The 13,876-nt window shown below is 37.6% G+C and overlaps 2 protein-coding genes across 3 annotated transcripts; one reads left to right on the top strand and one right to left on the bottom strand.

Annotated features, from left to right (window-relative positions):
• Positions 1–722: 722 nt before the first annotated feature.
• Positions 723–6,040, top strand: LOC126793461 (transcription factor BIM1). Of its 2 annotated transcripts, none has more exons than XM_050519995.1 (12): positions 723–897; positions 1,257–1,511; positions 1,642–1,725; positions 2,635–3,033; positions 3,348–3,417; positions 3,531–3,682; positions 3,899–4,007; positions 4,264–4,333; positions 4,417–4,512; positions 4,622–5,097; positions 5,346–5,475; positions 5,584–6,040. In XM_050519995.1, exons 2-12 carry the CDS (start codon positions 1,475–1,477, stop codon positions 5,686–5,688), a joined length of 1,728 nt encoding a protein of 575 aa, XP_050375952.1. In that variant the 5' UTR covers positions 723–897; positions 1,257–1,474; the 3' UTR covers positions 5,689–6,040. The 2 variants fall into 2 exon arrangements, with proteins under 2 accessions (XP_050375952.1, XP_050375953.1); XM_050519996.1 differs by having other exon boundaries at positions 724–897; positions 4,637–5,097; positions 5,584–6,038.
• Positions 6,041–7,636: 1,596 nt separating this feature from the next.
• Positions 7,637–11,143, bottom strand: LOC126793262 (rhamnogalacturonan I rhamnosyltransferase 1-like). The gene is made up of 8 exons (XM_050519723.1): positions 10,431–11,143; positions 10,176–10,243; positions 9,951–10,039; positions 9,693–9,858; positions 9,252–9,541; positions 8,960–9,164; positions 8,703–8,860; positions 7,637–8,509 (listed from the first exon to the last, which is right to left on the bottom strand). Exons 1-8 carry the CDS (start codon positions 10,747–10,749, stop codon positions 8,245–8,247), a joined length of 1,560 nt encoding a protein of 519 aa, XP_050375680.1. The 5' UTR covers positions 10,750–11,143; the 3' UTR covers positions 7,637–8,244.
• Positions 11,144–13,876: the final 2,733 nt, after the last annotated feature.

Below are 13,876 nucleotides of genomic sequence, written 5' to 3'. Positions count from 1 at the left end.
AATCAGATCACTTACAAATCGCTAGATAATATATCTGAAAACAAAAATTTGAGAGTTTGATTTCGTAATGTCATCCATATCGCTTGTCATATAAGGAAATTAATAACTAATATAGACACCCACATTTGAGTGAAGACAACGACAAAACAAAACTGCATAAAATACTCAAATTGATAACAGCTTTGAGCATATAAGATAACAAACTCATCCGATCATAAACTACTAATATGTCAAATTAAAAAATTTATTTTGACCTCTACTTATTATCTTTATATTATATTAACAATTTATTCAACTTCAAATCTTAAACGTAAATGTGAAACGTTGATAATGAGTTTATTCTTATCTCCGGTTGCCAAAAAATACAGTTTCATCTCATTTTCATCCGTGACAAACGGACATAACAGAGGGCAAAAGAAAACTATTATCACTCGGGATTGCCGAATAAAGATAAAAACAAAATAAAAATGGGGATTGCCGAGAATTGTTTTTTATTTTATAAATGTTGTGAATAATTGAGGTTCCGTGAAGCACAGTGCCTCACCTCCTAGATGAATAATCATAAAAAAGGTCACCCCCTTCCGTTCCATCGCAATAACACCGTTAAACCCGCCGCAACGCCGTTAAGAAACGGCGGGGTATCACCTTAACGGAAAACAACCCAAGCAAATTAGAGAAAGCGATCAAATGCAAACTGTATAAAACTTCTCCAGCCAAAGCATTCTCACACTCTTTCACAAAACACACAAACTCAGAACAACACGCGAGAGAGAGAGAGAGAGAGGTCAGCCTCCGACCTTCATCTCCAAATCCGTCGCCGATTATCAACCGGCGAATTTGGAGAACTGCGGGATTTGAGCTCAGACTTGAAGTGAATTGCTCATAATTCGGATTCAGGTCTGTTTTTTTTTTTGGGGTCTTTCTTTTAATCAGTTGCTTTGGTTAATTTCGATGATGCTGGAACCTTTACTATTACTTCGGGTCGGAGGCGGATCCGTACCGGGCCAAATAGTTGGTTCGTTTGAGACATGCGGGATGTTGATTCTGATGAGAACACTGGAATCGTTTTAGCGCAGTAAATTAAGCTCCAATAGATTATTTAACTTATTAGTTTTGAATAAAATTTGATTCTTATCGAAATATATTCGACTCAATTTTTTAACCTGCAGTAAATTCTTGTTGATTGGGTTTCAATTCAACAGTAGACTGTCCAAGAGTTTTGATAACTGAAATTACGGGCGGTGAAATATGTTCAGGCAAAGTAACGAGTCTTTGATCGGAGCTGCTGGCTGAGGAAAGGTTTGGATTCCGACGACGGTGAATGTGCATCCGATCAGGCACTGAAGATTTTCCAGAGGTTAGACACGGATCTGTGAACAATTGAGTCGCGGGGAATTCTATCAACTTCAATAATCGGATAATTCTCTGAATATTGAGCTTGATTTTCAGCAACAGAATTGTGTCCGTACAAATCATGGAGCTGCCTCAGCCCCGTCCGTTCGGAGGCGGAGGTATTCATTTTTTTTTTTTGGTTTTTGAAATTAAAATTTTTAATTTGTTTTTATGATGGTTATTAATTTCGGAAGCGGAAATTAAGACGTGGTTTTATTTCTTAACGTGATTTCAAAGTGATTTGTACAGGAACAAAACCAACGCATGATTTTCTCTCATTGTATAGCACCAGTGATTCCACTGCCCAACAAGATCCAAGGCCACCTTCTCAAGGTATTCCTTTCCCTCTTGCGTCCTTATACTTCATCGTTCATCCTATTATCAATATGTTTTTCTTTTTAATTGCTCGAGAATTTATCACGCCGTTGAGTTTGGTACTCTTTGGTATAGTGACATAATCATAAGGAAAATATGAGCTCATATGTTGTGTGTAATCCGGATTGTCACCGAACCTATAAGTATGGGCGTTTGAGATTTTGATTGATTGAAAATAAGAAAGAAATTAAACTAAGCAACATAGGGGGGATGCTGAGGATTATGCATGCACGTGACACGAATTTAATGATGGATATGGGCCACGGAAAACTGTGGGCCAGGCCCATGAATAGGCTTTGCTAAAAAGGAAGGGGCTAGCATATTATGGGGGATTGGTGGGACCCGGGAGTGAAGGAGAGAGGTTTAGGACTTTAGGCATGAGTTGACGCTTTCCCCGTGGTATTCACATCAAGCGTGGGGGCTGTGAAGTGATGGCTTGATCATGTGTGTTAATGTAGGATGTGGTTCTTTGTCATATTATTATTTATTTATTTATTTATTCTGTTCTTGTTGTAAATCTTGGATCTGAAAACATTTGGTTAAAAAAAAAACAGATAGTGGTGACTCCCATGCATGTTTTACCAATTACCACTCTTGGTCCAGCTTCACTTGTATTACTGATCTCTTCATCACCTTGATTAAATTTTATAACTGATCTCTTATATTCTTGTGATCGAATTCCCTATACTATTATGTGTTGAGGGAATTAATCCCGGAGCCTAGGTTAGTTCAGTGGAAGCTGGTCAAGCAGTTGTAGAAATGAAAAGTTTGCTGATGTAAAACTATGCACTGTATCTCGATTTGCAATGTTTATATTTGATCCGGGGCTACATCTGATGAATAGGGTTTTCTTTGTGTGATCATCAGGAGGTTACCTTGAAACTCATGACTTCCTACAACCGCTTGAACGAATGGGAAAGACCTGTGCCAAAGAAGAAACCTCGGTTGAGATCATATCACCAAGTAGAAGCAGTGTTGAAAAGCCCACATGGGTGGCGCAACGGCCGACTTCTGTTGAGCACGTTCTTCCTGGTGGGATTGGGACTTACAGTATAAGCCACATTTCGTATTTTAATCAAAGGGTTCCAAAACCAGAGGAAAACGTATTCCCGGTTGCTCCTCAAGCAAGTAGTACTCATGAAAGGAATGATGAAAACTCAAACTGCAGTTCTTATGCTGGAAGTGGTTTCACTCTGTGGGACGAATCTGCAGCAAAGAAGGGAAAGACAGGGAAGGAGAATGTGGCAGAAAGACCAGGTTTACGAGGTAAATTTGCATATATGCATGTTCGATATATATGCTGAACTTTCAGTTTGATTTTTGTTTTTGTTTTTTGTTCTTGCTTGGCCAGTTGGCCATCGAACATAAAGGATTCACATATTAATAATATATACATAGTGGAGAATATATGTTTTCATTTTGTTGGCATGGCTATGCAGATGTATGACATACCTACTTAAATAGTCAGATTGTGAGTAGAAGTAGGATTATCGTATTCCTATAAAGGCAATATTTAACTATAACCTATCAATTGTACGCAAAAAACATAAAACTCATCGATTCTACTGGCAATTTGACAGAGCAATGGACATCGTCAGAGAGGCCATCACAGTCATCTTCGACTAATAACCGTAACTGCTTCAGCTCTCAGTGAGTTCTCTCTATATTTCAAACACTACTACTACTCCTTGTTTGTGAAATGTCTACATGAATAATTTTGATGAAAAATCTGTATATGATAAAGGCTTTGGAATTTCAAACAGGTCATCTGGGCAGAAGAACCTGAGCTTCATGGAGATGATGAAGTCTGCCGCCAAGGGTTGCACCCCGGAAGACGAACTTGATGATGAGGAAGAGTTTTCTCTGAAAAAGGAGATGTCCACTACTACAACCACAGCCACTACCCCCTATAACGGTATATCTCATTCTTAGCACCAGGATTCAATACGAACAAATAACTTTTAGCATTTTTATGGTCATAGAGCTTAGATACTGAATGACACTATCAAGAGGCTCATGCTGGCATAATGTTGCATATCTGCTTTTCCTCTAACGTACTTAACTTTCTTCTTGGGCCACGTCCAACTTTCGTTTCAATTTTTGATAAAAGCTAATTGGTATACCTTTACAGGAGAGCTAAGCGTTAAAGTTGATGTTAAGAGCTCTGATCAGAAAGCGAACACTCCACGGTCCAAACATTCTGCCACTGAACAACGAAGGAGGAGTAAAATAAATGACAGGCAAGAAGTCTTCCTTCACAATTAGATTTGATAAATCAGAAATAAAATGTTTTATTCACCATAACATAACTTATTCATCCTTTTGAGAGAATTATATGCACTGAACCCTGATAAATGCCTTTGAGAAGTTTCATGCTTCTCTAAGCTTATATGGCCCGTTGACATATTTTTGCCTCTGTATTACTCTCACTTCTTTGAAATACTTCTTGGATTTTTCTGGCGTCTAATAGATCGGCCCTCAAAATAAATGTTGCAGGTTCCAAATGTTGAGAGAGATCATTCCTCATAGTGATCAAAAGAGAGACAAGGCATCATTTTTATTAGAGGTATATGCATGTCTCAAATCTGTCCTTCAGCTTACGTTACAAGTTGAATAATTTGGTTTTAATTTTCTCTTATTCCTTCTCAGGTTATCGAATACATTCAGTATCTACAGGAAAAAGTAACCAAGTATGAGGTTCCATACCAAGGATGGAACCAAGATCCAGCAAAATTGATGCCTTGGGTAAATTACGTTTACTTCTCTTTAGAAATTATGTTTTTGTATTGTGGAAGCATTGTCTCTCATGGGACGTTAAACTTGTAGCTAAACATGGATTGGTTGACAATTGTAGCATGATATCGAACAGGGAAACAATCACAAGCTTGGGGAAAGTTACTGTGATCAATCTCGAGGTGTGAATGGTGGATCTGCTCCTGCATTAGTGTTTGCTGCTGCAAAATTTGAGGAGAAAAGTACTTCGGTGTCTCCTACTATTCCTGGAAGTGCTCAGAACCCAGTAGAGTCTGATACAAGTACTGAAACTACATTCAGAGCCAAGGATCACCATGGCGGAATAACAAACAAGGCAATTCCCTATCCTCTATCAATGCAGTCGAACTTCATGACACCCGTCAGGAGTGGTACTGCAGCACCTCCATTTCCACCCAGATTGCCATCTGATGCAGAGACCGCATCATCTCATCCTCGCTCCATGTTTTTTCCAAAATCATGTACTGCTGATGCTGGTGGAATTAGTGATAAGCTAAAAGAACATGAACTTACAATTGAAGGCGGAAGAATTAACATCTCGAGTGTGTACTCTCAAGGGTTAGTTTCCCTTTGGTCTAACTTGCATTTTCAATTCATCAATCATAACATTTTCTTTGGACTACTTATAGCTGCGTGATCTGACCCAGCAGATTTTGCTGCGATTGCACTCACGAGAAAAGTTGTCAATATGTTGTGTAGTTCTTAGTTGATAACTTGCAGAAATTTGAGGGCAAAAATTTTGGAAATGCATGTTGGTTGATGAGTGAAAAACATAAATGGATATTGGTGTTGTCACTGTTGTGCAGGTTATTAAATACTCTTACACAAGCACTGCAGGACTCTGGTGTGGATTTGTCACAGGCAAGCATCTCTGTGCAAATCGAGCTTGGGAAGCAATCATGTAGTAGAACGGCTGTACCGAAATCCATTGTCAAGGTATTGCATTCATGCATCCGTGCTATGTCATGTCATTCATTAGTAATTTTGTTCTTTTTTCATTTCCAGATAGCACAAACTCTCCTAAATTGTGTCACTCTGCTGTAGGAAAATGAGATTCTTTCCATGACTCCAACAAACAAGCACTCTAGAACTTCAGTCGGTGAAAACTCAGAACAAGTCCAAAAGAAGCTCAGGACAGGCAGAAACTAATATAACAAGTCTAAAATTATATTTACTGTTATTATTACCATTATTTATTTATAATTTTACACGATTAATTCATTTTTTGGGAGATCCCTTCTATTCGAGTAAAGGGGTGTTTACTCAAGTCATCTGCTGGTCTATAACCTACCCAGTAGAGACTGAGATTGATTGTAAATGTAGAGTCCTACTCTTACAGTTAGAATTCGTTGGGATCCATATATAGATTTCCCAACATAAGATCATTCTGTTGTTGTGCTATTTGTAATCATCGTTATTGAGAAGCTGCCTTTTCTGTTCAAGGCTTCCTTGGTGCAAATTTCTTGCGCTTGTATGATTCTTATCGATAATAATGTTTCACGAGTTTTTCATAATGTTTAAATTTCTTTGGATTCTATGAACATACTTCCCTTTTCCATAATAAACTAAAGCACATAAAATTTTGAGCTCATGATATATAGACTTCTTTAAACTCATGGCGCAAGCATCTTGGTTTTTAAAACAAAAGTTCGAAGGAGCATACTAGTAACAGAAGAAAACTACTGGAATGCTTGAAAGTTCAATCTCTTGATTAAAACAGACTCAATCGAGACCGATTGCATACTTTTCAGCTTAATTTTGTATTGTATATGATTATTACTTGAGATTTGTTTTAATCCCAACTTGCTAACCAAGTTCAACATTAATTATCTCGTTGGATCAGGTGCTGCTACAGATTAAGAAATTGGATCCGGTGGAATGAGATCATCTTCATCTACCTCAATATATGAGGACTTTCTTCTCTCACAGTTCAATTACCCGAGAGCTTCGAAACCTTAAAACCAATAGAAATATTCAATTTGCTCATCAGTTTATGTATCACCATCAGGAAATTATTTTATTATTGACTTGAGGTTCAAGCAACAGGTTGCTGGGTTCCTTTGTTTATGTCATCAACAGCGTTCGTGGCCAATAGGATCGGAAAGCTGCATTAGTTTACAATTCTGTCAATTCCAAAGACTATTCAGGAGCGCTTCATTCAGTGTGGAATGTGGTTTCCTTGGATCATCCAAATATTGGAAGCCACAAACAATGTTGGGTTTTATGTAGGCATCTCCATTATCAATTTCATATACATTATCTGATGCGAGACAAAATAATAGTGTTAAAAACTGGGAAAACGAATTAACTTTTGTGCTTAACAAGGCATAATTGTGAGTTTGATAGGGGACCAAAACGGTGTGATGGGCAAAAGGGTTTTAGGTAAGAAATGTACAACTTAACCAGTATATTTTTTACACTAACCAACTGTGATAAAACCTGGAAATGATAATTTCAATCATAGAAAATGGATACAGTTTCTTTCATTATCAGTACCACAACTCACGAGTTTCTGGTTCCTATATATAGAGGAGCACCAGATACCCATGTCTCTTCATCACATGCTTTGCCCTCTATAGTTTATAACTTTATATTTGTGTATATCAGAATAAGACCCAAACTGAAGAAAAAATATATACTTAGCCCAGTTGCCTAGAAATGAATGCAACCAACTAAGATGGAATCCATTCAATCCAGGACCACATGCAAATTATTTGAAGCTCTTCCCATTCCAGCGGTATCGACCAAATCTTTCTATTATCTTTTGGTCTCTAACCAAATCTTATATGAAACCCCTCAATAATTTTCTCTATCCAACAAAGGCATGACAAAAATCTAATCCAATTTTGTCCAAGATAAAACAAAGTGGTTACAAACATAGAAGTCGGTCACACAGAAACAAGCAGATCCTTAATCATCATATTCGTAAAAAAAAAAACCACCTTAATCATCATGATTGATAACAAACAATTGAGGGTTGACATGATGATAACAAACAATTGAGGGTTGACTGGGTTTGTTTTACTAGACTTGTCATTGTCATATGATAAAAACTCAAAAGTATAACAATTGCCCAAAATCAAATAAAAACACCAAATTTTGAAGTGAATCAACCACTATAGGACATAAATTTCTGGAGTAAATTGTAAAATACATTACCATCTCTATCAGTCATCCTCTGTGCAAACAGGAAATCTGAAGGGATGTAGAAGTATATATGCTAGGGAATCACAATATCATAGGTCTAGGATCTACCTTAGGCAAAGAGTACAAAAAAATTAAGGAATTTGGAGTTGACCTTTCGATATTTTGCAGAGTTCCCAAGTAAACCAAACCTAATTGCGTTCCTCCACAGATGCAATGCCAATGCAGTTGCAGTTCAACTTTCTCTCACCCTGAATGGCAGGGTAGCTTGGCTTCTATACATGATGATTTGGATGAATTATTTTGGCTTATCTTAAAAAGTTTAAAAATAAAAAAAATGTCCTCCAGCTGAGATACCATAAGATCCTCGGTAGGGCTTGGCTTATGTCAAATTTAAAAACCCCACAATTATCTTTGGGCCCTTCATCTTCATATCAAAATCCTTCATTATCACTATACCTCCCCTCTCCATAGAGAAGTTTCTTAGGAGATCTGTGGAAAAGTAGCCAACACCTGCAGAACATTTCATGAACTCCACAATCTTCTAACCAATATGTATAATCATGTACTACTCAATCGCCCATCTGATAATTGCTCATCATCTGACAATTGCAAACACTCTTCTGGGTTGGCATAGAAATAATCCTCCTCTTTAGGTCGGTCTTGTATCATCAACCTTTTAGTTGGGTTACCCATGCGTTGTGCATGAGCTTCCTTCACTGCAGATGAGAATTCATCCCAATTCAATTCTCCACTATTATACCGGTCTATCAAATCAACAAGGAGCCTCCTGTCCAGCAGAATTGTTTTCTTGAACCCGAGAAATCTGAAGGAACATCAAAACCCAATAACCCTTTAATGTCAATTTTCACCATGAATAAGACACGAGGGATATGCACTTAGCAGTAAACTGAGAAACATATCATGAACCATATCCTATAGTAGACAATATTATGAATGTCTTAAAAATCAACAGCCCCAAGCCAAATGAAAATGCGAACACTATTAACACAAACTACCTGCGATGGCCTTCAACAACTTTAGCCATGTTTCCGTCATACGTGGGAACAAAGATATCACTCTCCAATGAGACAAGATAATCCAATGCTGCCATTTGGGAGGAGTGGTTTTGAAAGAACCTGAGGTCTGACGGTTCTAACAGTGTCTCCTTTCTGACCTGTTTAAAAAAATTAACAGTCACCATGAGAATAAACAGAGAACACAAAATTAACTATATACTGCATAGAGAAGGTGATTTCAGCTTTCATCTACTTACCAATTTCGGAAAAGCCTTGGCAAGACTTGCCATTCTCCTCTCAGCACCGTAGATTTCACCAGCAGCAATATAGATCTGGATGTTGGGATCAATTTCAAGTGCACTCAGTGTGAGAGCAGTTTCTTCTGGTGTCAAAGGACACAAACCATCTTTCCTTTTCAGGTCAGAGTTTATTATCTTCTCTTTCCACCAGGGATATGCATATCTGCAAGAAAATGAAACCATAAGGTGGATGGAAATTAAGTTTTAAATGCATTGTACATGCATAGACTATCAAGAAAGTATCTGCTACCTCATCCTTGTCAACTCTTCTACCTCGTCCGCGTTGCAACCTTGGGTGCAACCAGAAAATGCCAACATGTCCATTTCATATCTAAGATGAAGAACCAGGAAAGGACCATTTGCCCTTAAAAGGTTTATGACCCTTCTACCCAACTCCTCTATTTGAGAAGTAAATCTCAGAGCACTAAAATTTACTCGGCACCGAAGTTTCTGAATCTCCAAGGGTTGTCCGTTGTTGGCAAGTCTAGCATCAGTTCTATTTAAATGTACAATTTTGTATTTTTGTATCAGAGGAAGAATCTGTGTGAAACATAAGAGCACACAATTACTTTGGGAGAAGAAGTTTCACAAACACATTAACAAAACTGAGCTTTATGAATGTTTAAGAATTGCAAGATAGACCTTCTTGCCGAGCCACATAGAGTGAGCAAAAAGAATGAAAAGAACTAACCTGATTACGATAATAAGACATGTCAGACCAACTAACTGGTGGCATGGTATATACCATTCCTAGTTCCACTCTTCTCTTAACCCTGGGAGGCAACTCTTTCAAAATCCGAACCTCATCTCTCAGGGATGTGATGAAGTGATCAACATCAAATATGTCTTGAAACTCACTGCCATTACCAAGCAATTGACTGGTAAGTACTACAAACTAGTCTCAACAGTACTTGCAAGAAGGAATGTTAATTCAATCAAATAAACACACCTAGGATCGGCCCAAAAGGACGTTTTATCAAGCTCGGGAACTACAAGCGTGACATTCAAATATCTCGCAATAGCAACCATGTCGCATATCTGCACACACCACCACCAACATCAAATATAAGAAACCGATAACCAGCAGCAAGAAACAGAGCTGTCAAGTAGCTTGCAAAATTGAACTCTTGATATTATGCAGAGCTAAAAACATTGCGAAGAACAACAAACTCACCGCAGCCCTCATCTGATTAAGTCCCCCATTACACGAAACCATCAGGTAGCCATTGTTTTTGTACACCCCTAATGCCACAGCACAGAAAATTCACATTCAACAATGAGGGAATCGTCGAAAAATGAGATGATAAAGCTAATTAATTTCATGAATTTAACATCTTTACAACTTAAACTACTAGCACAACTCCACTCATTCAATCAAAAACTCACATTTAATTAAAAAAAATTAATCCCAAGAAAAAAAAAGACTCACTCTTGGGGGGAAGAACTCTGGCCGGAACGTTAGACATGCGTTCCTGCAAGACCGAGGAAGCCACAGCACTCTCCTGAGAGAAGCAAGACGGCCATCCCTTCAAAACCCTAGGCCCCCACATATCCCCTAACGCCGTCAATTGCACAATACACGTCCACAGCAACACCGACGTCGTCGCTCTTATCATCCACAGCTTCATCCTCGACCTCGAAGACGACGTCGTTTGCAGCAGCGGGTTCTTCAGCTTCTCTCCTCCTCCTCCTCCACCCAGCACCCTTATCCCCATCACTCCTCTTCTCTCCTTCTCCACCTTGCACATCTACCTCTCTCTCTCTCTCTCTCTCTCTCTCTAAAACGCTGCGTTTTGCGATCAATGCCGGATCCAGAAGATCGCCTCTTTCCTTTTTCAGCCAACCAACCTATATTTAGAAAGATCCGAAACCTGTAACCGTTACTACTTTCACCACATTCCACCTCCAAATAGCTGGCCGAAAACTACCGGACTCCAGAATCTCCGATCTCCGGTGACGACGCTGTACCTCAAACCGTAATGCCGCCCAGATCCAGCCGAATTCTCCGGCGACGCGCTTCGCCGGAGCTACTTCCCGGCCGGCGATTATGAAAAGCGAGAGGTGGAGGTTGTTGAAGAAGGAGAGAGCGGTGGTGGTGTCACGGTTGTGAAGATAGTGAAGAAGAGAGAGAGAGAGAGAGAGAGAAAGGCAAAGAAGGCGTGGTGAGGCGTGGGTGACGTGCACCGACGGGAGGTTAGTGTGGGCTGAGAGAGAGAGGCTCGCTTTTGGGCCTTTAATTACTGTAAGCCCTTTCTCCAATAAATGACCGCCAGCTATTTCATCACCGCCGGCCCCACCAGAATTATGTCTCCCCCACACGTCTTGGACCTACGCCGACATTATCTCGCGAGATATTGGGTGGGAGATCTTTCATTAGTATCACTATGTTTAATCGCTAACTTTGTTGAGATTACGGCGTGCGTAACGGTGTTGCCGTTAATGCCCGCAAAGCAGAACCGTCCTGAGCGTCGGTTACCAGGACGGCGTCGTTTTGGGAGATCCTGCGGTGGTACTATCTCGGATACGTGTCATGATCAGGATGCTGAACAAGGGGAGGAGGTGGGGTCGTGCCTGGTGTTTAGAGTATAATCAAGCTACAGTTGGGGGATGTGGACGTTGCACGCGCCTGTCGCGGTCTCGGCGACTATTGTAGTGATAATTTCTTACAAGGTTTTAGTATAAAACGTCTATAATGTCGATGAGGAATGTGACAATATGATATGAAATTGGATAATTCTTTAGGAATGATTTTTGGTAGTTGAATGCTTGAACATTATATGGTAAAATATTCATGCTTGTTTTCATCAAGTTTTCCACATTGGTGCAATGTTTGGTGGATGAGCTAGCTATTGATCCACTAGAGTTCGTATGTTTTGGAATTTCTTTAACGAAATGTTTAAAAAAATTAAAGATATACCCAATATTGGAGTCACTCTTTTAAATCAAACCCACGCTCAAATATTTTTTCAATCTAAACTCAAATTATTTTTCTACAACCCTATTTTGCCCTTTTGATCATTTTAGTTTCCTTAATCGTAGCATCTATTTATTGCACATGTTTAATTTAATCATATCATTTATTTTTCACTATTTTAAATTGATGATTTCAATTTTTTTTGGGAAAAAATATTCTTTATATAGCTCATATGAGAGTTTCAAAATACAAACACTATTCTAGCTTTTATACATCGTACGAGAGAACACAAAAGTTGTTGTGTATTTGTATCATTCGTCATTTTTTTCAATCTTTTGAATATATCAATAATGTACGTATGTTATCTATTATATATATATATATATATATTTTCTCAAATCTTTTCTTTTCGTATTATTATACCATAAATATTGTTCGTGTGGTAAATCTTTTGTTATAGGTTTCAACCTTCATATTTGTTCACTCTATGTTATTACCTAATAGATAGAAACATGCATATTAATATTAATATTCAACATATCGAATAAATCTTTAAAATTAGAGAATCTCTAACAAACAGGTTGATGTAAAAATTACCTAATAGATAGATACATGCATATTAGTATAAATTTCAAATTCAACCTACGAAAGAGATCTTTGGAATGATAAAATACCTAACAAACAGATTGATGTAAAAATTCCTATAAGAGATGTTAGCTTTAAAGATAAATACCTAATTTTTAGGTTGTAATTAAAAATAAAAACCTACTAAATATGAATTAAAAAAACTTATCTCTACCTCAAACTAAAGTTGTAAATAAATAGTTGAACTGAACTGAATTACCTATGAAATTATAAATTTTAAATTATTCAACAAAAAGAAAGAAAAAGTTCAAATCACCATAAAGTGATTTCGATTTTGAATTTATTTAAATTTAAAAACTTATGAATTATAGATATGTCAAAAAGGAAATGCTTCATTATTTCTAAATTTGTGATGAATAATAGAAAATCTATAATTAATGTAGTTAATGAGAGCACAATTTATTGATTGACTAATCACTCATTTTTATCGGATTTTAATAGTGGTATTTTGTAATTTAGATTTAAACGAATGGTTATAATTCAGTGTATAATGAAGAAAAAAAATATGTGAGCTTCTTTTAAAAGAGCTTCTAAAAATTGGGTATACATTAAAATACCCCTAAAAAAATATTGGAGAGAAACACCAGCTAACATGGTTTGATATAGTTCACATTATTCATGTTCTAGTGAATATCGAAATGAGAAACTTATTCTGATGTTTAGATGATTGTTGGATCTCTCATTTTGTCAATTCTCGTCTACAATGCAAACTAGGGAATCACAATGCCAAAATACCATTTATTTGCAACGAGGTTTAATGTTTTCATCCTGATTGGGATGATATGAAACCCTAAATTAATTCATTCACTTTTGCAATTTTCCATAAATAACCAATCCTATAAATTTGACCTAACGCGAAAGTTACCATTGTCAATTATGCACCCAAAAATAGGGATGCTAAGCACCGAAATATACGTAGTAGTGGGTGCCTTGGTAGCTAGGGATAGTGGTGCCTAAATTCCATCGTCTATGACAAATATATGTTTAGAAGGCTACATCATACAGCTATTGTCTATTAGATGATGAATAACACGCGGCTATATTTATGTGAAAGGTTGATATCCTCGAATGCTCCATTATGAGTGAATAAGAGGCTGCAAATGTGTAGTTGACTCGTACGTGGTTTTAGCTAACAAAATATATATAGCGCACGTATTCATACTCCAACTGGATTATAATTTGTGCTGGCCACCCCTCAAGCATCATGCATGCTTCCATGCCTATATTATAATCAAGACAAATTACATATGAAATCCACAAGTGAATTGAATCCCCCAAATATGATTTGTTATTTACAGATACTTAATGTATTTACA

This window comes from Argentina anserina, chromosome 5 (genome assembly GCF_933775445.1).
Source record: "Argentina anserina chromosome 5, drPotAnse1.1, whole genome shotgun sequence".
NCBI lineage: Eukaryota > Viridiplantae > Streptophyta > Magnoliopsida > Rosales > Rosaceae > Argentina > Argentina anserina.
The sequence above is the reverse complement of the archived record's forward strand: the minus strand, read 5'-3'. Positions and strand labels throughout refer to the sequence as shown.